At 40.5% G+C, this 24,732-nt stretch overlaps 2 protein-coding genes across 2 annotated transcripts; both read right to left on the reverse strand.

Moving 5' to 3' along the window:
• Positions 1-8,185: 8,185 nt before the first annotated feature.
• Positions 8,186-18,401, reverse strand: LOC139403157 (uncharacterized). The gene is made up of 14 exons (XM_071146860.1): positions 18,215-18,401; positions 17,790-17,951; positions 17,530-17,672; positions 17,327-17,427; positions 16,883-17,020; positions 15,372-15,571; positions 15,139-15,185; positions 14,766-14,895; positions 13,176-13,421; positions 9,553-9,651; positions 9,138-9,455; positions 8,876-9,000; positions 8,681-8,781; positions 8,186-8,333 (listed from the first exon to the last, which is right to left on the reverse strand). The coding sequence occupies exons 1-14, from the start codon at positions 18,399-18,401 to the stop codon at positions 8,186-8,188; spliced, it is 2,145 nt and encodes a 714-aa protein (XP_071002961.1).
• A 1,198-nt stretch (positions 18,402-19,599) lies between these two features.
• LOC139403167 (CD209 antigen-like protein E) lies at positions 19,600-23,949 on the reverse strand. Its single transcript, XM_071146871.1, has 6 exons — positions 23,721-23,949; positions 21,079-21,177; positions 20,748-20,981; positions 20,486-20,610; positions 20,291-20,391; positions 19,600-19,943 (listed from the first exon to the last, which is right to left on the reverse strand). The coding sequence occupies exons 1-6, from the start codon at positions 23,860-23,862 to the stop codon at positions 19,796-19,798; spliced, it is 849 nt and encodes a 282-aa protein (XP_071002972.1). The 5' UTR covers positions 23,863-23,949; the 3' UTR covers positions 19,600-19,795.
• Between the last annotated feature and the right edge of the window lie 783 nt (positions 23,950-24,732).

Consider the following 24,732-nt stretch of genomic DNA (forward strand, 5'->3'; position numbering starts at 1 on the left):
TCAGTAACTGGTCTCTCTCCCTCTGTAACTGGTCTCTCTCCCTCTGTAACTGGTCTCTCTCCCTCTGTACCTGGTCTCTCTCCTTCTGTAACTGGTCTCTCTCCTTCTGTACATTGTATCTCTCCCTCTGTAACTGGTCTCTTTCCTTCTGTAACTGGTCTCTCTCCTTCAGTAACTGGTCTCTCTCTTTCAGTAACTGGTCTCTCTCTTTCAGTAACTGGTCTCTTTCCTTCTGTAACTGGTCTCTTTCCTTGTGTAACTGGTCTCCGTCCCTCAGTAACTGGTCTCTGTCCCTCAGTAACTGGTCTCTCTGCCTCTTTAACTGGTCTCTCTCACTCTTTAACTGGTATCTGATCCTTAGTAACTGGTCTCCCTCACTCTTTAAATGGTCTCTGTCCTTCAGTAACAGCTCTCTCTCCCTCAGTAACTGGTCTCTCTCCCTCAGTAACTGGTGGCCAAATGGCATCCTATTTCCCTATGTAGTGCACTATGTAGAGAATAGGGTGCCATTAAGGACACACAGGTCTGTTTCTTATTGGTGGATAGAGCCGTGACACATCCTGTCACTTGCTGTGGTTCACAGACAGAACAGAGAGGGAGAGGGTGGAGACCCCATTAGACACCATGATGAGTGTGTAGCAGACAGGTCCTTGGTCACCTACACGTTGTCCCTTGTACAGTGAAGGTTGTGAGTCATTCTCACCTTTCATTAGCATTGTTTGTGTGTGTGTGAGTGTGCCCTCTCAGTATTCAATCTCATTCAATCAGGAAGCTGGTATACCTTGTTAAAGACAACTGTTCATTTTATTCAAAAGTAACTTTGTTATTCATATCATTAAAGTGATAAGCATTGGTTAATAATTGGTCCCAATTTTCTTTTACTAAGCATAAGTCTATTGCAAATCACATGACATGTTTCTAATAAAAATAAAGAAGAATCATTTTCTAGAGTACAGTATGTCTACATACTCTCCTCTAAATCTAAACACAACAATTAATTGTCTTGTTTTTCTCTTTATTTTCTTATTCCTTCTTTATGGCTCTCTGACACTAAGACTTTATCTCCTCTCCTCCTTTCAACCCTATTAGAGGAGAGGGACCAAGGTCAGTCCCCTAGGATTCTGTTCTTCAATGTGTTTTGAGACAGTCTGTCATACCACTATTTCACTTCTATGGTGAGTTCATCTCTCACTTTAACCACTAGGTGGAATCATCACCTAACCATTCAGGACCTTATCCAACCATTAGAGGGAGAGAGAGAGAGAAAGGGAGAGAGAAAGGGGGAGAGAGAGGGACTGTTTGTTACTGTGGGTTATTGTTACACCTCTTTCTCACAGATCCAGTTGAGATTTGTGCCACATTTGTCATCATTCCATGTCTTTACAGGGTCATCTTGTCCATTGTATACCTCAATAGTCCTCTTGCCCACTATCATCGGGCTGTCCTGTCCTCCAGTACCTAAACAACACAGAGAACCACACAGTCAGACACTGTGGTACAAACATCCTTCTCAAATATACACATAGTCCTATGTTTTTACAGTTTTAAAGAAAGATGATCATAAAATTAGCAAGAATGGGCCATCAACACATTTAGTTAACCTTTTCATATGTAAATATTACCTGGTTTCTAAAATACATCTATAGTTCTCAATGAATGACATTAATGAGTCGAAACATACATTTTTATGAACATGATTGGAAGCAAAATATATTTGTTTTTTGTCTCCATTTCACCTGGTAAAATGGTCAAATCTCTCACCCTGTGGTCAGTGATGTGTCGTCCGCCCACTTCCAGGGCCCCTCAGTAACAGAGTCAGTCAGACCAATCCAGGCTCTCATGTGGAGGTTGAAGACAAATGTCTGTTGTCGAGAAAGATAAAGCTTATGTCACAATTGGTATATTTATAAAATAATGCAAACATATTAGTGTACTGATGAAAAGTATACTTGTTCCACCTCTCTCTCTCTCCTCTCTCCTCTCTCTCAGCAAAGGTGAAAACATTGAGACACTTAGCCATTATCTCTATACTCATAAACCCATTGATATATAGTTATTGTTGATTCTAATTTATCAGTTTATATCTCAAAAATCTTTGACTGAATATGGCCTTTCTCTTTAGTCAGGTTGTTGTATCTGGTCTGTAGCTGGTCTCTCTCTTCAGTCAGGTTGTTGTATCTGGTCTGTAGCTGGTCTCTCTCTTTAGTCAGGTTGTTGTATCTGGTCTGTAGCTGGTCTCTCTCTTCAGTCAGGTTGTTGTATCTGGTCTGTAGCTGGTCTCTCTCTTTAGTCTGGTTGTTGTATCTGGTCTGTAGCTGGTCTCTCTCTTCAGTCAGGTTGTTGTATCTGGTCTGTAGCTGGTCTCTCTCTTTATTCAGGTGGTTGTATCTGGTCTGTATCTGGTCTCTTTCTTCAGTTGTGTTGGTCTTATTAAGGGAAAACTCTGACAAGATGTTCCTTTTATCCTCAGAATCTTTGTCTCTGTTATCTACAAAGTATAAACACATAATTACTAGGTAAAACACAAGTTAAATAGGCTTAGTAGCCTGTACTTCTTACAACTATGTGATAAGCAATGAACTTAGACACAAACTCACAGTAGACCGACAGGCCTATGATCCCAGCTAGTAGAACACACACAGCCCCAGAAACACTGCAGCAACTAGGAAGGGTCTCTTCCCTGAGCAATCAAGCTCTGTGGACACATACAAGAGACATTTATGTCTCAGGGTGTCTGCGCTGACGTAGATATCCACAATCCTCTCCTCCATCTCACCTCTGTCAAACTTGACATTCTTGTTCATATCTGGTTCAGTATAGATGACCTTTGACATATTTAACAATGTCAGGGTCTTTCTTTCTATGTCGGTCTACTGCAGGGGCAAAAGCTGATACCAACTTTGGATTGGACAATTACATTACATTTTCTCAAGAGCAATTCCGGGGGGGGGGGGGGGGGGGGCAATTCCTGCTGTAACACATAGCCTACGTTGTAATATGTTAAATATATATTGAGGAACCATAATTACTACTACTGGATAATTGATAGGTACAGTAGTTAACTGAAGGGTTGTCCCAACTTGTTCAAATGTTTAAACCATTATAATACTACAACTAATAATAGTTATAGCAGTGTTCCTTATCAGTCCAGTATGTATGCAGGTATTTGTATTTACAACCAGCAATACCAAGCATGGCCAGTAGGTGGCAATGGTACACTGTGTATGGGTGCAGTTTTCATAAATACAATGAACATGGTGTGATCTCATCTAAAATCATCACAAAGTTGGTCTCTGTATACCTTTTTATTTGACTTTTTCTGATACATTTATATAGTAATTAAACATGTGCCACTGGCCTGAGTTTGTTACAATAGAACAAAAAGCTCAGAATAAGTACAGTTGTAAAAGCAAAATAACTACTTCAATGAATAACCCAAATAAATCAACCAAAATGTCCTTCAAAAATACATATTTATTGTTCAGTCAGTGTCTCAACCCTTCAAACAGCAGCTATGGACAAGTATGTGACACAATGTATGCCATTTTAAATAAAATAACATAATATAAATAATTAGTAAGTGTACTGTCATGTACTGAAAACTACTAAACAAAAGGCCAAATATGACACTATACAGCAGGGGTTCACAAATAGGGGTCAATGGACCCCTAGGGGTCCCTGGTGTAATTGTAAAGGGTCCGTGAAAAGTGTAATGAACGTATTCAGCACCACAAGGATTACAGTAACTTTACATATAATATAGAGGGGGTGGGGGTCCCTGAGAACCACTCAAAACCTTGCCCACCTTGCCTCAAAATATGCAGGGGTTCCAGTACCCCCAAAAATGTTGAGAACCACTGCTATACACACTACTGAACAAAAGAAACAAACATATGTTTGTAGGTTTCAAAGGATCCAACAAATTGCTGGCAGATATTTTCCCTCGAGACTATCCAGCCTGTCTTAATGTACATTACAGACAACTACGCCGTTCAGTCTCTCTTGGCCCCTGCTGGCCCGTAGCCAAGTCTTTAACCTACCGAGTGCACTAAAACTCCTCTCAGCCTCACATGAAGACACTGGTACCACAAACAGAATTCTGTTCAGCACCTCAACTTGGTCAACCAACCCCCGGCACCTCCACTGGAAGCCTCCCGAGGACCTCTGCTGCCTCTCCACTGCTGCTACAGGGGTATTTGTTGCAAAGAGAGGGATCTGCACTGAAAGAGAATCTATGTTCAGCTCAGGGTACTGATCTAGAGACTCATCCAACTCCCCCGTGAGAAGCTCTCTTTCCAACTTTTACAGAATGTTTAGACTGTCCTGTTCAAAACGGTCGTCAAACTGAACCTCCACTCCGTCCAACACTTTAAAAAATACTGCCCTATAGTGATCCACTGCTTTGCCAGCAAATCGTCTTGAGTGTGTCTCAATGAACTCAATGGAGTCAATCAATGTTGTTGCTTTCTCATACAGTGCAAGGTAGCTTTCGTCATTTCTACTGTTTACCCCACGCGCTGGATAACTGGACACTGATTGGATTTAGCTGGTGTGCTGTTACCGTTACACAGTGGCGGTGGGTTTGGCTGTTTTGATGTGCTGTGAATTATTCAATGGCTTTTCCACCAGTTCCTAAATCCTGCACTAATGAAGGCAACATCCGCTCTTTGGCCAAAAGATGGCTGGCTTGAAATCCCTTGGCTACAGTGAAAACACAACACTCCTTTCATTGATGGATTATAATGTAGCCAGGGGAAATCGCAAAACCATCTCTCTTGAAACCTCAACACTCTGTTGGCAAGAGTTTGCAGTTCTATAAATTGTGGGTGTGGCTGAAATGGTTTTGTGCCATCACTGAGGTAACTGGACAATGGCGTGTCACTGTCTCTTATACTGGTGCTGCTGGCAACAAGGTTGACACCTGGTCCTGCCGTGGCTGTGATACTGTCCTGTGAAGTCTCTCTCCGTGGCTCTTTCTGTTTCACCACCCTCCCTGACTCACAGTCTGCCTCCAAGAAAATAAATAAGGTGTTGGCCATACTCCTAACTACTGGTACCCAAAACTACATAATTAATCACAACCGCAATACCATTGCCTTTAACAAATCTTAGTTCAGTCACCAGTTTAAGTTGAGAGTGGGGGTATCCATGGCATTTTCCAATTATGTCCCAATTTTACAAGTCTAAAAAAGAGAGAACCTTTCATAATGTTGCCAAACAAAGACTCAACAAACTTACCTGAGACTCCCTGTCTCTGCCAGTCTGTCCCTGCCCATCTGTCCCTGCCAGTCTGTCTCTGCCAGTCTGTCCCTGCCCATCTGTCCCCAGCTCTACTGTATGTGTGCCATCTGTAGCCTGCTCTGCCTAATGACATCATTGTGAAACATTCCCATTATCATTTCACTTCTTTCTTATGAACATTTTATCAACAAGTCTGAGATATTAGGCTAGTAGGGGGTTCTTACTTTGCGTTTTGGTTTATGAAAAATACTCTTGATGTCCGTCTTTTCTCTGCCATTTTTCTACCTGGCTGGCTGCCATCATCATCTATCATCTTCTATCATTATAGATGTTCTTCTATCATCATCTTCTATCATTCTAGTTGGGCTTCGATCTAAAAGGAAGCTAGCTAGTCAGCTGGCAAATGTGAAACGGATTGCAGTGACAAGGGTTGACAGCTGTATGAGTTCACCATTTACACAACGTATTCTGCAACGTTTTGTAATTTTAATATAGTTTATGTTTTATATTGGCTGGCTTCCAACAATAGCTGAACTTGCAGAGCTAGCAAGCACCAGTTCCGTTTCTGTGGTGTTTGCTATAATCTTTGCTATCGTCAGTTTACTCCAAGATCGGCACACAGGTGCTTCCAAGTCCCCTAGCGACAATTTACCTTTTGCAACGAGACCATTAAAGATATTTAAGACAATGGTAGAAGAGAGTGTAGTTCTGTTCATTTGGGAGTTCAGTTTATCGCAAACCTTCTCACAGGGACTTCGAAGCACTACAGCTGCATGCTAATCTTGGAATAAACTGATGTTAGCAAAGATTCCATCTTTGACAACACCACATAAATGTAATAGGTACTAGCTAGCTTGTTAGCTAATGTTTTTATTAGTTTGTGCGCTAGCTCTGCAAATGTAGCTAGCTATTGTGTGTGTGAACCCTGCCAACATAAAACAAAATCGCTATGGTGAGATTGACTGGATCAACCTCACGTTAGTTACGTGCATTGAGGGCCTTTCAGACGGTAGACATCAACCCTCTGTTACTTTGCCAGCTAAGGAACAGTACATTGCATTGCTAGCTTCTCTCATTGACTCATATTCAAATAGCTGCAAAAACTGGTTGATGTTACTGTAGCTAGCTGGCAATCATCAGCTAACCGCTAGCTAACATAGAGAGTGATCTGTAAGTTGATGCAGCGAAAATGAAGACTGGTGACGGTCATAAATGTGTTTTCTTGTATTGAGTGGGAGAAGTAAAGAAATGTCTAACATATCCTTTGTTTGAACTACTTACTGGAGGTCAGCCACCAAAAACAGACTGTCAGATTCCCACACATGCACAGTACCTGCATCATGTAACACTGCTAGGTTGTGGGAGGCTGTGGATTAAACCATTGTGTGGCAAAAGGCGAGGTGTGACAATCTTTTGAAACTTAAAAACACGCTATTAAGTGTCTATGATCAGCACAAGTGCTTTCATTGCGTATTATTAATATTATTAATGTTCCATAGTTTTGTTTACATTGATATATTGTGGAGAAAAATCATATTTTTCCAAGGATGGGGAGTCGTGTCCCCCCCAACTGTACATTAAGTATCTTGTTCTAGAATTAATGTGGTGGTCTTCCAACATGGCCGCCTGGAGGCGTCGTACGTCAACTGCAGGCCCTCTATACGTTAAGTCTCTGCTTCTTGTGATATCTCTGTCTCTGAGTCATCAGTGTGTCTCTGTCTGTGTGACTGCTGTAGCTGTTAACTCTATGGAAGAAACAACAACATTTCACGGGAAGTTGTGGCTATGATAATACAAAAATGTTTACAAGTTTGAAAACTTGCGTGTGTAGTTGTGTGAGTGTGAGACATTGTTACAGTGGTTATTGTTAAAGCATTTTCTGCAGAACAATATAAATTATTCCATGTCTCTACATGGTCATCTTGTCCAGAGTACATCTCTACACAGTCCTCCTGCCCAGGGAATGGGACTTGCTATTTGTGATGATGGACAGGACACTATCATACCAGGAAGATATAGATCATAGAGGGGAAGTGGAGAACAAAGACTAGTTGTTAACATATATTAAATATCATATTTAACAGCCCCAAGATAATTCAGGGAGTTTCCAGAACTCCTCCTTCCTTTCACCTTTCTGCTGATTTGGACCCTCTGTTTACTCCCAAATATACATCAACATGTTCAGGAGGTCCAGGACTACAAACATCATCATCATCATCATTATAATGTCCAGACAATAGATGTGACACTACAAACTGTTCCAAGTGGATATTGAGGGTGGGAAGGCTTAACCAGTGAGGATGAGATGTTGAGTGACATCTGTTTGAACAACTGAAAACATCCACTTCACTCTTTTGGGACCCTTATAAGGGAACATCAGTCAAATATGAGCATTTGATATTGTATGTGACTTGACAACAAAGACTGACGGTCAAAGATGACTTAGTAACATCCTTTGATATCTCTACTACACTCATTGATTGGTGATACAGTCACCTCCTCCTATACAGTGTATGTAATGGTGGTTTGGTAATGTAGAGAATGTCATCACCAGGCCTCAATTGGAGCAGAATACATTTGTATTGAACATTTTTTGTCAAATGTACTAACTTCCTGTTGACTCTGATGATATGTCAAACATAACTACTGGTACACAGGAAGCTACAAACAGGAAAAAAGTAGGAATTTTATTAATATGATACAACAAACTATTACAACAATAGGTGCATTTGAATGCGTGTGTGTACCTGCATGTATGTGTGTGTGCGGGTGTGTGTGAAAATGTGTGTAAGTGTGATAGAGAGAGAGAGAGAGAGTGTGTGTGTGTGTGTGAGTGTGTGTGAGAGAGAGAGAGAGAGAGAGAGAGAGAGAGAGAGAGAATGAAGAATAAAGTTGTGTAAACTATAAACTGCTGTATGTGTTATAGTACGTTGTCATGGTGATGTTAAAACACTTTCTCACAAATCCAGTTGAGTTTCCTGTCACATGACATGTCATTCCATGCCTTAAGTGGAGTCCAATCTGTATGTATCTCAACACAGTCCTCCTCCCCAGTAGGATCTTTACTATCAGGCTGCTTGTCATTCCAGTACCTACAGGGTTAAAAACCATCAGATATCATGGTTAATACTAGTACCTACTGGGTTCAAAACAGTCAGATATCATGATTAACACCAGTACCTACAGGGTTAAAAACAGTCAGATATCATGGTTAATACCAGTACCTACAGGGTTAAAAACAGTCAGATATCATGGTTAACACCAGTACCTACAAGGTTAAAAACAGTCAGATATCACAGTTACAACATCATAATACTAAATAATATGTAGACATTTTTCATTTTATAGTTATCTGCGTTGACTGCTATCATCAATGTCAGTAACCTGTATAGAAAAGGTTGAATGGAGCCGTATTGACAGATTAGTTATCATCTCTCACCTCGTGGTCAGTGGGGTGCCGTCCACCCATTTCCAGGTCCCCTCCTTAACAGAGTCAGTCAGACCAATCCAGACTCTCTTCTTGAGGTTGAAGAGAAAAGTCTGTTGTTGAGAAAGATAAATTAACTGACGTTTATGTTTGAACATATTTACCCCTTGCACACCCATCCCCACTCCCTCTCCCTCTTTCTCTCACCTGTTCCTTATCACTGTTTATGATCACCAGGTCTGCTCCTCTCTTCAAACAGTCCTTTCTGCTCTCCTTCCAGGTTTTGGACTCAGTAGACAGGAAGTACCAACTGGATTCAAACTTCTGCCAGCCTTCAGAACAGGTTTGAAAATATTGATGAAAATATGAATTTCCTTCAATTTATCACACTGGACACTTAATGAAAGAACAGAGACTCATGATCAGTTGTGTGGGATTAATGATAATTAATTACTGTAGGTTTACTCACTGAGATTGGTAAGCCTCCAGTTAAGAAAATCTCTCTCAGTCTGTAGCTGGTCTCTCTCTTTAGTCATGGTGTTGTAACTGGTCTGTAGCTGGTCTCTCTCTTTAGTCATGGTGTTGTAACTGGTCTGTAGCTGGTCTCTCTCTTTAGTCAGGTTGTTGTTGCTGGTCTGTAGGTTTTCTCTCTCTTTAGTCATTGTGTTGTAACTGGTCTGTATCTGGTCTCTCTCTTTAGTCAGGTTGTTGTAGCTGGTCTGTAGCTGTTCTATCACTGCAGATGAGTTGGTCTTATAGGCTAAGAAGCTCTTAGAGACCCCATAATCTGTTTTAACAACAACAAAGTGTATCAATAAAATTGATAATCTGGTGAATTGTAGGTGAATGCTGGTGAATTGTAGGAATTATAACTTCAGACTTACAGTAGACAGACAGGCCTATGATCCCAGCCAGTAGAACACACAGCAGCCCCAGACACACTGCAGCAACTAGGAAGGGTCTCTTCCCTGAGCTATCAGGCTCTGTGGACACAGGTACTGTACATAGCATCAATGAGACACAATCACACTTTTAAAGTGATGTTTTCTCACACCATCTCTCTTCCTGTTGAGGGGGACTTGTGACTCGGATTTACGTACATAATAATACAAATGCAATGAGACCATGTTGGAAATACACATTGGCGATTTGCATTGGACTTTATGAACATCAAAATTAATGTTTCAGCAGTTAGTAAACATCCTAAAATACAGAGCCTCGAACATTTCAGATCATTTAACCTCTAGTCTTAAAGGAACAATGTTTCATTTAGGAGATGTAGTATTTAGCATTTAATGTATCCTTTTCCATAAGTATATCAATTCCAAAGCTTTCCCTTATGAAGTAAGACCTATATTTGGAAGACACGTTGTATTCCGTTTTTGAATATGTAATAATCTGTTTGTTACAGTTTATTTTACTCAGTTGACTTTTGAAGTCTTGGGGTATGAGGCATCGGCCAACCGCATCACATTAACATAGGCACAATTGTTTATGCGGCAAGTGGAAGGATAAGAACCATTAGTTTAAACTTCCATGTGTGTCTCTATGACTACTGTGTACTTACCAGTGTTCTGAGATTCAGGTTGTTTATCTGTGCTCCTGTTCACAGTATCCTGTCCACAGCTCTCCCTGTCTACAGTAGCATAAATATCCTCAGACTGCTCCATATAAAGGCTAATTCTAATTGCCCCCTTAAAATATACTTTGGTACTTTATGTATCTACACACTGTACAATGGACAGTATATTATGTTTTATATCCTGTTAACTTCTTTGGGCTAGGGGGCAGCATTTTCACTTTTGGATGAAATGTGTGCCCAGAGTGAACTGCCTCCTACTCAGTCCCAGATGCTAATATATGCATATTATTAGTAGTATTGTATTGAAAACACTCTGAAGTTTCTAAAACGGTTTGAATGATATCTGTGAGTATAACAGAACTCATATGTCAGGCAAAAACCCGAGAAAAAATCCCAACAGGGAGTGGTAAATCTAAGGTTTGTAGTTTTTGAACTCAGCCCTATCGAATACACAGTGGGATATGGGTAATGTTGATGTCTAGATGTCAACAGTGTTTAGAAACTTGAATGAGGCTTGTAGTGTGAAGTGGGACCGGATGAGAGCTGTTGAGAGCTGTTTGAGTGAGTGGTCTGGCAGAGTGTCACAGCCTCATGATGCGTGGTCACGAGAGAGTTAGCTCTCGTTCCATGGCTTTTCAACAGACAATGGAATTCTCCGGTTGGAACATTATTGATCCTTTATGATAAAAACATCCTGAAGATTGATTCTATACTTAGTTTGACAAGTTTCTTCGACCTGTAATATAACTTTTTGAACGTTTCGTCCGACTGGGCCAGATCGCGCTTTTGGATATGTTTACCAAACGCCCTAACAAAAGAAGCTATTGGACATAAATGATGGACATTATCGAACAAAACAAGCATTTATTGTGGAACTGCGATTCCTGGGAGTGCATTCTGATGAAGATCATCAAAGGTAAGTGAATATTTATCATGCTATTTGTGACTAATGTTGACTGAGCAAAATGGCAGATATTTCTTTTGGCTGGTTTAGGCTCTGAGCGCCGATCTCAGATTATGCTTTTTCTGTAAAGTTTAAAAAAAATCTGACACAGCGGTTAAAGTCCATCATTTTTGTCCAAATACCTCCTTGTTCGAGCCTAGAGTTCACAAATCTAAATTCATGAACCGCGATCACTAGGTCCAGACGAAAATTCAAAAAAGTTCCGTTACATTCCGTAGAAACATGTCAAACAACGTATATAATCAATCTTTAGGATTTTTTAACATAACTCTTCAATAATGTTTCAACCGGAGAATTCCTTTGTTTGTAGAATTGCAGTGGAACGCAGGTCGCTGTCACGTGAGCGCGCATGATCAACTCATGCCACTCTGGCAGACACCTGACTCAAAGAGCTCTCCTTCCCTCATTCCTCACAGTAGAAGCCTCAAACAAGGTTCTAAAGACTGTTGACATCTAGTGGAAGCCGTAGAAAGTGCATTATGACCACCCCATAGACACTGTATATTCGATAGGCAATGACTTGAAACACGATGAACCTCAGATTTCCCACTTCCTGGTTGGATTTTTTTCTCAGGTTTTTGCCTGCCATATGAGTTCTGTTATACTCACAGACATCATTCAAACAGTTTTAGAAACATCAGCGTGTTTTCTATCCACAATACTAATAATATGCATATATTAGCTTCTGGGACTGAGTAGCAGGAAGTTTACTCTGGGCACGCTTTTCATCCGAACGTGAAAATGCTGCCCCCTATCCCAAACAGTGTGAGTGTTTCCTCTCAGTAATGTTCTGCCCTCTGTGTGTGTCCAGGTCACACAGATTTAAGTATCCAATCACATTCAATCAGGAAGCTGGTCGACCTTGTCAAAGAACTTTGTTCCTTCATTTATTAATCTGTGCTTTGTTATTCTTATTATTAAAGTGATAAGCATAGGCTAATAATTGGTCCCACTTTTTTACAAAATCACATGACATGTTTCTAATAAAAATAATGAAGAATAATTTTACAGAGTACAGTATGTCTACATTCTCTCCTCTAAATCTAAACACAACAATTATTTGTCTTCTAATTTTCTTCTTCCTCCTCTGTGTCTTTCTGACACTAAGGCTCTATCTCAATTAGTCTCTCCTCTCCACCTATCTCCTCACCTCCTCATATCTACTCCTTTCTCCTCTCCTCCTATCTCCTCTCCTCCTATCCTCTTATCTCCTCTCCTCCGTACCACTGTATCCAACCATCAACATAGTAATTACTACCAGCTTGCTAATGTTAGTAGAATTCATATCTTTAGGACATTCGTAACATATTGTTTGTTTTTGCAAATTCGTAACATATCATACACATTGTAATTTGTAACAATTCATACAACATGGTTGATGGGCATCCACAAACTGATACATACCATATGAAAGGTAATATATCATATTAAAATGGAGTGTCTCTGATATACGTACAGAATAATACAACATGTTTTGAGACTAGGTTGGAAATACACAGTGGCGAGTTACAGTACATACTGAAGGACTTTATCAGCATAGTAACTAAACTACCAGAAAAACACAGAGAGAGAGAGTTTCCAATCATGTTCCTAAAAGTGTATGTTTTGATTCATGGATGTTATTCCATGAGAACTGTAGATGCATCAAAGAAGCCAAGTACTATTTGCATTTGAAAATGTAATGGAAAGAGAGAGAGATTTAAAAAAAAATCAAAACTGGATCTGTGAGAAAGTGATGTAACATCAACCTACTATGACAACGTTCTCACTCACTCACTCACTCACTCACTCACTCACTCACTCACTCACTCACTCACACACACACACACTCACTCACACACTCACTCACTCACTCACTCACTCACTCACTCACTCACTCACTCACTGTAGTGTGTGTGTGTGTGTGTGTGTGTGTGTGTGTGTGTGTGTGTGTGTGTGTGTGTGTGTGTGTGCAATCTTACCTGAAGCACCAACTCCATCTCTTGGACTGGGCTTGAAGGCTCTTACGTTGGCATATGATTGGCCATCAATGTCTGTGTTCTTCATTGCATCAGGCTCATCGTCATTAAATCCATCTGGGTTTTCATAGACTCCCTCTGACATCTTAACACACTGCTGATAAAATACAGTAACTTCTACATCTAACCTCAACTCTAATATACATCTATAGCTGTGTCTTCCTCCTGCACTGTCCTGGGTCTGTGCGACTTTAGGTAGTGAAACTCTTTTTCAGTCATCCGCAGTGGATGATAAATTGTGAAATCAACACAACACAGGCCACCACATGACTCCCAACAGCCTTAGTTTCATAATATAATACATTATATGACTCCCACCAGCCTTAGTATGATAATATAATACATGATATGACTCCCACCAGTCTTAGTGTAATAATAATAATAATAATAATAATAATATGTAATAATAATACATTACATTACTAATATATCATGCTATACGATGTATGTGTGAATTCACAGGGTCCCAATTTTGGATGTGCTAAAATAAATTGTGATCCTATTAATTGACATATACACTACATATATCCTGACTGAGTTTACAGCACCCCCAGCCTTCACATGGAGAACACATTATGGATCTCACTCTGTGACTGGTGGTGTAGGGGGAGAAGTTGCCCCTAGATGCTGATCTTAGGTTGGTTTTACATTTCCACCACTAATGGTTAAGGTTAAGATTGGGGGAGGGAAACCTGATCCTAGATCTGTACCTAGGGGAAACTTCCCCCCGAAGTGTGACCGGCCACCGATGGCCATATAGGGGTCTTTATTCTATCTATGCCGACTATGAAGAGTTACTCAGAATGAAAAAGCAGAAGTTCTGACATCTCCATAGTTTCACTTTTAAGAGAATAGAAAGAAGAATAAAAAGCTGACACATGTATTATGAGAAAACGTTCATATATCCACCCTGTCTTTCAGTACAACATGACATACATACCAGTTACATCTAATGACACAACTCTCTCTGCACTGATTCCACTGTTCCACATGACATCTATCTACATTAACTATTATACAACTCTACAGCTCTAATCTCTTCCACAGGAGGAGAGAAGGCATCACACAGATCCTTAGATACAGGGACAGAGTCAAAGCTGGCCCTCTGTTGGACGTAGTACTAATTACAAGTACAACTGTAGTGTTGGTGACAGAGACCTGGGTGGATGTTGTACTAAATACAGGTACAACTGTAGTGTTTGTGACAGAGACCTGGGTGGATGTAATACTAACTACAGGTACAGCTGTAGTGTTGGTGACAGAGACCTGGGTGGATGTAGTACTAACTACAGGTACAGCTGTAGAGTTGGGCACCTGGGCACAGTTTCCCAAAAGCATATTCAAATCAAATCAAATTTTATTTGTCACATACACATGGTTAGCAGATGTTAATGCGAGTGTAGCGAAATGCTAAGGCTAAGTAGCAGATTAAGGCTAAATTAATCTTAGAACATCGTTGAAACGATGGACGGGGCCCTGGCCTGTAGAGTTCACAACCACCCCCACAGAGTCCTTCACTGAGCCCAGACACACCCTCGTTGCCTGCCCTGTCCACTACCACCAGCTCTACCTTCTTTGAACAGCAGGTTGCTCTGTAGGCCACCCGGGTCACATTATTGGCCCTGAGGCGCACGACTGTAGAAGTGTTGAGGATCCCATTGCCCTGGAGGAAGATAAAATATTTTTAAAATATCTGCCACAGCAACATATATTTGAATAATTCAGTGGATGTTTTGTGCACGCATGTGATGACTAAATTGTCTTATTTGGAATTTTCTCATTTGGATTCTCAATGTGGCCTTGTTTGGAATATTGTCTTTCTGGGCCGAGCCTCCGTTAAACTGCAGTACCAAAACAAAACTGTAGGTGCAATCCAAACTGGGCTTCTAGACCGGAACGCTGGTACCTTGGAGACGCCTGGTAGTCCGCACTGGGAGAGGTAAAATCTGTCACCTGGAGGGAGGAAGGAGGAGAAGGGGGAGAGAGGGAGAGGGGATAGAGGGAGAGAGAGAGCAAGAGCTAATGTAGCTGATAACAACTGGTAGCTTACAGCCACCAATTCGCTCAAATCAGTGGTTGTGAAGGAGAGAGAATATGAGAAAAGGAGGCCATTTTAGAGTTTTGAAACAAGACCCTTACTTTGCTGACAACGGACAGGGTTACATCTGTTCCTGACGGGGTGCTGGCGGGCACCATGAGGCTCACTGTACCGTTGGCCGCAGCGCCCCCAGTCACCATGGAGATGTTGGCAGGGAAGGAAGAAGTGAATCTGCGATCGTTGGTGGCTCGGACGGTAAAGGTTCCTCAGGTTCTGTTGGCCGTTTCTACGGTGAATGGGACTGAAATGGTGGAAAACTATGGACAGAACAGGGCTTAGACTCTGATTGGTTAAGTAGTAGTAGTATTTATAAATGAGGCCTCAAGGCTCTGTATTTATGTTGATTTATTTTCCCTTTTGTACATTAACCATTTGTACATCGTTACAACACTGTATACAGTGCCTTGCGAAAGTTGTTGATGAAAGTTGATGCTCTCTGTGCTTTTAACGGACCTCTGAGACTATCACAGTGCAGGTGCATTTATACGGAGACTTGATTACACAGAGGTGGATTGTATTTATCATTTTTTATTTTTTTTTATTTAATTTTTTTAATTTTACCCCTTTTTCTCCCCAATTTCGTGGTATCCAATTGTTGTAGTGGCTACTATCTTGTCTCATCACTACAACTCCCGTACGGGCTCGGGAGAGACGAAGGTTGAAAGTCATGCGTCCTCCGATACACAACCCAACCAAGCCGCACTGCTTCTTAACACAGCACGCATCCAACCCGGAAGCCAGCCGCACCAGTGCGCCGGAGGAAACACCGTGCACCTGGCCACCTTGGTTAGCGCACACTGCGCCCATCCCGCCACAGGAGTCGCCGGTGCGCGATGAGACAAGGACACCCCTACCGACCAAGCCCTCCCTAACCCGGGCGACGCTAGGCCAATTGTGCGTCGCCCCACGGACCTCCCGGTCGCGGCCGGTTACGACAGAGCCTGGGCGCGAACCCAGGGACTCTGATCGCACAGCTGGCGCTGCAGTACAGCGCCCTTAACCACTGGGATTGTATTTATCATCATTAGTCATTTAGGTCAACATTGGATCATTCAGAGATCCTCACTGAACTTCTGGAGAGAGTTTGCTGCACTGAAAGTAAAGGGGCTGAATAATTTTGCACGCCCAATTTTTCAGTTTTTGATTTGTTAAAAAAGTTTGAAATATCCAATAAATGTCGTTCCACTTCATGATTGTGTCCCACTTGTTGTTGATTCTTCACAAAAAAATACAGTTTTATATCTTTATGTTTGAAGCCTGAAATGTGGCAAAAGGTCGCAAAGTTCAAGGGGGCCGAATACTTTCACAAGGCACTGTATATATATAATATGGAATTTGAAATGTCTTCATTCTTTTGGAACTCCTGTGAGTGTAATGTTTACTGTTATTTTTTATTGTTAATTTCACTTTTGTATATTATCTACTTCTCTTGCTTTGGCAATGTTAACATATGTTTCCCATGACAATAAAGCCCCTTTAATTTAAATGAATTGAGAGACACAGAGAGACACACAGAGAGGAGACAGAATGTTTGTTACTGTGTTATTGTTACACCACATTCTCACAGATCCAGTTATGATTTGTGCCACATTTGTCATCATTCCATGTCTTTACAGGGTCATCTTGTCTAAAGTATATCTCAGCACAGTCCTCCTGCCCATAATTATCAGGCTGTCCTGCGCTCCAGTACCTAAACAACACAGAGAACCAGACAGTCAGACACTGTGGTACAAACATCCTCCACATTTATACACATAGTCCTACGTTTTGAAGACACTCTCTGTAAGATGATAATACCGTTATCAAGAATGGGCCATCAACACATTTCACTACATTCATATGTAAATATTACCTGGTTTCTATAATACATCTATAGTTCTCATTGAATGACATTCATGAGTGGAAACATACCTTTTTATGAACATGAATGGTAAGCAATATGTCTTTGTTGTTTTTTTATCACCATATCAACTGGTAAAATGGACAAATCTCTCACCCTGTGGTCAGTGATGTGCCGTCCACCCACTTCCAGGTCCCCTCAGTGACAGAGTCAGTCAGACCAATCCAGGCTCTCATGTGGAGGTTGAAGACAAATGTCTGTTGTCGAGAAAGATAAAAACGTATTATACTGCACATATTAGTGTACTGCTGGAAATGGAAATCTCTCTCTCTCTCTATCTCTCTCTCTCTCTCTCTCACCTGTTCCTCTCTGCTGTTTATGATCACGAGGTCTGCTCCTCTCCTCTTACAATCCTGTCTGCTCTCCTCCCAGGTTTTCTTCTCAGTAGAGAGGAAGTACAAACTGGAGTCAAAGTATCTCCATCCCTCCTGACAATGCTGCTCTGTTGAAGAGCAAAGGTGAACACATTGAGAAACTTAGCCAGTATCTTTATACTCATAAAGCCATGATATATAATTACTGTTGATTTTACTTCGAATTTATCACAGTTATATCTCACCCATCACAAAAAGCTTTGCCTGAATATGACCTTTCTCTTTAGTCAGGTTGTTGTATCTGGTCTGTAGCTGGTCTCTCTCTGCAGTTGCGTTATTCTCATAAAGGGAACAACTCTGTGACAAGTTGTTCCTTTTATCCTCAGAATCTTTGATGACTCTGTTATCTACAAGGTATAAACACATAGTTACTAGGTAAAACACCAGGTAAATAGGCTTAGTAACCTACACCTCTATATAACTGGGTGATAATCAATGAACTTGAACCCAAACTCACAGTAGACAGACAGGCCTATGATCCCAGCCAGTAGGAGAACACACAGCAGCCCCAGACACACTGCGGCAACTAGGAAGGGTCTCTTCCCTGAGCTATCAGGTTCTGTGGACACACATAATATACTGTTATGTTTTGTGTGTGTGTGTGTTTTACCTGAGTGCTGGTCTCCTGGTCCATCATTAGGAGCAGTGTCTGCTGTCTCTTCTCTCTTGGTGCTGGTCTCACCGTCTCTGAGGGTGTCTGCACTGACGTAGATATCCACAATCCTCTCCTCCATCTCACCTCTGTCAAACTTGACCTTCTTGTTCATATCTGGTTCAGTATAGATGACCTTTGACATCTTTAACAATGCCTGGGTCTTTCTTTCTATGTAGGGCTACTTACTATACATTAAGTCTCTGCATCTAGAATTAATGTGATGGTCTTCCAACATGGCCACCAGGAGGCGTCATATGTCAACTGCAAGCCCTCTATACGTTCAGTCTCTGCTTCTTGTGATATCTCTGTCTCTGAGTCATCAGTGTGTGTGACTGCTGTAGCTGTTAACTCTATGGAAGAAACAACAACATTTCACGGGAAGTTGTGGCTATGATAATACAAAAATGTTTACAAGTTTGAAAACTTGCGTGTGTAGTTGTGTGAGTGTGAGACATTGTTACAGTGGTTATTGTTAAACCATTTTCTGCAGAACAATATAAATTATTCCATGTCTCTACATGGTCATCTTGTCCAGAGTACATCTCTACACAGTCTTCCTGCCCAGGGAATGGGACTTGCTATTTGTGATGATGGACAGGACACTATCATACCAGGAAGATATAGATCATAGAGGGGAAGTGGAGAACAAAGACTTTGTTGTTAACATATATTAAATATCATATTTAACAGCCCCAAGATAATTCAGGGAGTTTCCAGAACTCCTCCTTCCTTTCACCTTTCTGCTGATTTGGACCCTCTGTTTACTCCCAAATATACATCAACATGTTCAGGAGGTCCAGGACTACAAACATCATCATCATCATCATTATAATGTCCAGACAATAGATGTGACACTACAAACTGTTCCAAGTGGATATTGAGGGTGGGAAGGCTTAACCAGTGAGGATGAGATGTTGAGTGACATCTGTTTGAACAACTGAAAACATCCACTTCACTCTTTTGGGACCCTTATAAGGGAACATCAGTCAAATATGAGCATTTGATATTGTATGTGACTTGACAACAAAGACTGACGGTCAAAGATGACTTAGTAACATCCTTTGATATCTCTACTACACTCATTGATTGGTGATACAGTCACCTCCTCCTATACAGTGTATGTAATGGTGGTTTGGTAATGTAGAGAATGTCATCACCAGGCCTCAATTGGAGCAGAATACATTTGTATTGAAAATTTTTTGTCAAATGTACTAACTTCCTGTTGACTCTGATGATATGTCAAACATAACTACTGGTACACAGGAAGCTACAAACAGGAAAAAAGTAGGAATTTTATTAATATGATACAACAAACTATTACAACAATAGGTGCATTTGAATGCGTGTGTGTACCTGCATGTATGTGTGTGTGCGGGTGTGTGTGAAAATGTGTGTAAGTGTGATAGAGAGAGAGAGAGAGTGTGTGTGTGTGTGTGAGTGTGTGTGAGAGAGAGAGAGAGAGAGAGAGAGAATGAAGAATAAAGTTGTGTAAACTATAAACTGCTGTATGTGTTATAGTACGTTGTCATGGTGATGTTAAAACACTTTCTCACAAATCCAGTTGAGTTTCCTGTCACATGACATGTCATTCCATGCCTTAAGTGGAGTCCAATCTGTATGTATCTCAACACAGTCCTCCTCCCCAGTAGGATCTTTACTATCAGGCTGCTTGTCATTCCAGTACCTACAGGGTTAAAAACCATCAGATATCATGGTTAATACTAGTACCTACTGGGTTCAAAACAGTCAGATATCATGATTAACACCAGTACCTACAGGGTTAAAAACAGTCAGATATCATGGTTTATACCAGTACCTACAGGGTTAAAAACAGTCAGATATCATGGTTAACACCAGTACCTACAAGGTTAAAAACAGTCAGATATCACAGTTACAACATCATAATACTAAATAATATGTAGACATTTTTCATTTTATAGTTATCTGCGTTGACTGCTATCATCAATGTCAGTAACCTGTATAGAAAAGGTTGAATGGAGCCGTATTGACAGATTAGTTATCATCTCTCACCTCGTGGTCAGTGGGGTGCCGTCCACCCATTTCCAGGTCCCCTCCTTAACAGAGTCAGTCAGACCAATCCAGACTCTCTTCTTGAGGTTGAAGAGAAAAGTCTGTTGTTGAGAAAGATAAATTAACTGACGTTTATGTTTGAACATATTTACCCCTTGCACACCCATCCCCACTCCCTCTCCCTCTTTCTCTCACCTGTTCCTTATCACTGTTTATGATCACCAGGTCTGCTCCTCTCTTCAAACAGTCCTTTCTGCTCTCCTTCCAGGTTTTGGACTCAGTAGACAGGAAGTACCAACTGGATTCAAACTTCTGCCAGCCTTCAGAACAGGTTTGAAAATATTGATGAAAATATGAATTTCCTTCAATTTATCACACTGGACACTTAATGAAAGAACAGAGACTCATGATCAGTTGTGTGGGATTAATGATAATTAATTACTGTAGGTTTACTCACTGAGATTGGTAAGCCTCCAGTTAAGAAAATCTCTCTCAGTCTGTAGCTGGTCTCTCTCTTTAGTCATGGTGTTGTAACTGGTCTGTAGCTGGTCTCTCTCTTTAGTCATGGTGTTGTAACTGGTCTGTAGCTGGTCTCTCTCTTTAGTCAGGTTGTTGTAGCTGGTCTGTAGCTGTTCTATCGCTGCAGATGAGTTGGTCTTATAGGCTAAGAAGCTCTTAGAGACCCCATCATCTGTTTTAACAACAACAAAGTGTATCAATAAAATTGATAATCTGGTGAATTGTAGGTGAATGCTGGTGAATTGTAGGAATTATAACTTCAGACTTACAGTAGACAGACAGGCCTATGATCCCAGCCAGTAGAACACACAGCAGCCCCAGACACACTGCAGCAACTAGGAAGGGTCTCTTCCCTGAGCTATCAGGCTCTGTGGACACAGGTACTGTACATAGCATCAATGAGACACAATCACACTTTTAAAGTGATGTTTTCTCACACCATCTCTCTTCCTGTTGAGGGGGACTTGTGACTCGGATTTACGTACATAATAATACAAATGCAATGAGACCATGTTGGAAATACACATTGGCGATTTGCATTGGACTTTATGAACATCAAAATGAATGTTTCAGCAGTTAGTAAACATCCTAAAATACAGAGCCTCGAACATTTCAGATCATTTAACCTCTAGTCTTAAAGGAACAATGTTTCATTTAGGAGCTGTAGTATTTAACATTTAATGTATCCTTTTCCATAAGTATATCAATTCCAAAGCTTTCCCTTGTGAAGTAAGACCTATATTTGGAAGACACATTGTATTCTGTTTTTGAATATGTAATAATCTGTTTGTTACAGTTTATTTTACTCAGTTGACTTTTGAAGTCTTGGAGCATGGGGCATCGGCCAACCGCATCACATTAACATAGGCACAATTTTTTATGCGGCAAGTGGAAGGAGAATAACCATTACTTTAAACTTCCATGTGTGTCTCTATGACTACTGTGTACTTACCAGTGTTCTGAGATTCAGGTTGTTTATCTGTGTTCCTGTTCACAGTATCCTGTCCACAGCTCTCCCTGTCTACAGTAGCATAAATATCCTCAGACTGCTCCATATAAAGGCTAATTCTAATTGCCGCCTTAAAATATCCTTTGGTACTTTATGTATCTACACACTGTACAATGGACAGTATATTATGTTTTATATCCTGTTAACTTCTTTGGGCTAGGGGGCAGCATTTTCACTTTTGGATGAAATGTGTGCCCAGAGTAAACTGCCTCCTACTCAGTCCCAGATGCTAATATATGCATATTATTAGTAGTATTGTATTGAAAACACTCTGAAGTTTCTAAAACGGTTTGAATGATATATGTGAGTATAACAGAACTCATATGTCAGGCAAAAACCCGAGAAAAAATCCCAACAGGGAGTGGTAAATCTAAGGTTTGTAGTTTTTGAACTCAGCCCTATCGAATACACAGTGGGATATGGGTAATGTTGATGTCTAGATGTCAACAGTATTTAGAAACTTGAATGAGGCTTGTAGTGTGAAGTGGGACCGGATGAGAGCTGTTGAGAGCTGTTTGAGTGAGTGGTCTGGCAGAGTGTCACAGCCTCATGATGCGTGGTCACGAGAGAGTTAGCTCTCGTTCCATGGCTTTTCGACAGACAATGGAATTCTCCGGTTGGAACATTATTGATCCTTTATGATAAAAACATCCTGAAGATTGATTCTATACTTAGTTTGACAAGTTTCTTCGACCTGTAATATAACTTTTTGAACGTTTCGTCCGACTGGACCAGATCGCGCTTTTGGATATGTTTACCAAACGCCCTAACAAAAGAAGCTATTGGACATAAATGATGGACATTATCGAACAAAACAAGCATTTGTTGTGGAACGTTTCCTCTCAGTAATGTTCTGCCCTCTGTGTGTGTCCAGGTCACACAGTTTTAAGTATCCAATCACATTCAATCAGGAAGCTGGTCGACCTTGTCAAAGAACTTTGTTCCTTCATTTATTAATCTGTGCTTTGTTATTCTTATTATTAAAGTGATAAGCATAGGCTAATAATTGGTCCCACTTTTTTACAAAATCACATGACATGTTTCTAATAAAAATAATGAAGAATACTTTTACAGAGTACAGTATGTCTACATTCTCTGCTCTAAATCTAAACAAAACAATTATGTCTTCATCATTCTCTTAATTTTCTTCTTCCTCTTCTGTGTCTTTCTGACACTAAGGCTCTATCTCAATTAGTCTCTCCTCTCCACCTATCTCCTCACCTCCTCATATCTACTCCTTTCTCCTCTTCTCCTATCTCCTCTCCTCCTATCCTCTTATCTCCTCTCCTCCGTACCACTGTATCCAACCATCAACATAGTAATTACTACCAGCTTGCTAATGTTAGTAGAATTCATATCTTTAGGACATTCGTAACATATTGTTTGTTTTTGCAAATTCGTAACATATCATACACATTGTAATTTGTAACAATTCATACAACATGGTTGATGGGCATCCACAAATTGATACATACCATATGAAAGGTAATATATCATATTAAAATGGAGTGTCTCTGATATACGTACAGAATAATACAACATGTTTTGAGACTAGGTTGGAAATACACAGTACATACTGAAGGACTTTATCAGCATAGTAACTAGACTACCAGAAAAACACAGAGAGAGAGAGTTTCCAATCACGTTCCTAAAAGTGTATGTTTTGATTCATGGATGTCATTCCATGAGAACTGTAGATGCATCAAAGAAGCCAAGTACTATTTGCATTTGAAAATGTAATGGAAAGAGAGAGAGATTTAAAAAAAATCAAAACTGGATCTGTGAGAAAGTGATGTAACATCAACCTACTATGACAACGTTCTCACTCACTCACTCACTCACTCACTCACTCACTCACTCACTCACTGTAGTGTGTGTGTGTGTGTGTTCGTGCAATCTTACCTGAAGCAACAACTCCATCTCTTGGACTGGGCTTGAAGGCTCTTACGTTGGCATATGATTGGCCATCAATGTCTGTGTTCTTCATTGCATCAGGCTCATCGTCATTAAATCCATCTGGGATTTCATAGACTCCCTCTGACATCTTAACACACTGCTGATAAAATACACTAACTTCTACATCTAACCTCAACTCTAATATACATCTATAGCTGTGTCTTCCTCCTGCACTGTCCTGGGTCTGTGTGACTTTAGGTAGTGAAACTCTTTGTCAGTCATCCGCAGTGGATGATAAATTGTGAAATCAACACAACACAGGCCACCACATGACTCCCACCAGCCTTAGTATGATAATATAATACATGATATGACTCCCACCAGCCTTAGTGTGATAATATAATACATGATATGACTCCCACCAGCCTTAGTGTGATAATATAATACATGATATGACTCCCACCAGCCTTAGTGTGATAATATAATACATGATATGACTCCCACCAGCCTTAGTATGATAATATAATACATGATATGACTCCCACCAGCCTTAGTGTGATAATATAATACATGATATGACTCCCACCAGTCTTAGTGTGATAATATAATACATGATATGACTCCCACCAGCCTTAGTTTGATAATATAATACATGATATGACTCCACCAGCCTTAGTTTGATAATATAATACATGATATGACTCCACCAGCCTTAGTTTGATAATATAATACATGATATGACTCCACCAGCCTTAGTGTGATAATATAATACATGATATGACTCCCACCAGTCTTAGTGTGACAATATAATACATTACATTACTATATATCATGCTATACGATGTATGTGTGAATTCACAGGGTCCCAATTTTGGATGTGCTAAAATAAATTGTGATCCTATTACTTGACATATACACTACATATATCCTGACTGAGTTTACAGCACCCCCAGCCTTCACATGGAGAACACATTATGGATCTCACTCTGTGACTGGTGGTGTAGGGGGAGAAGTTGCC

The sequence above is a fragment of the Oncorhynchus clarkii genome, unplaced genomic scaffold, assembly GCF_045791955.1.
Source record: "Oncorhynchus clarkii lewisi isolate Uvic-CL-2024 unplaced genomic scaffold, UVic_Ocla_1.0 unplaced_contig_7924_pilon_pilon, whole genome shotgun sequence".
Lineage (NCBI taxonomy): Eukaryota > Metazoa > Chordata > Actinopteri > Salmoniformes > Salmonidae > Oncorhynchus > Oncorhynchus clarkii.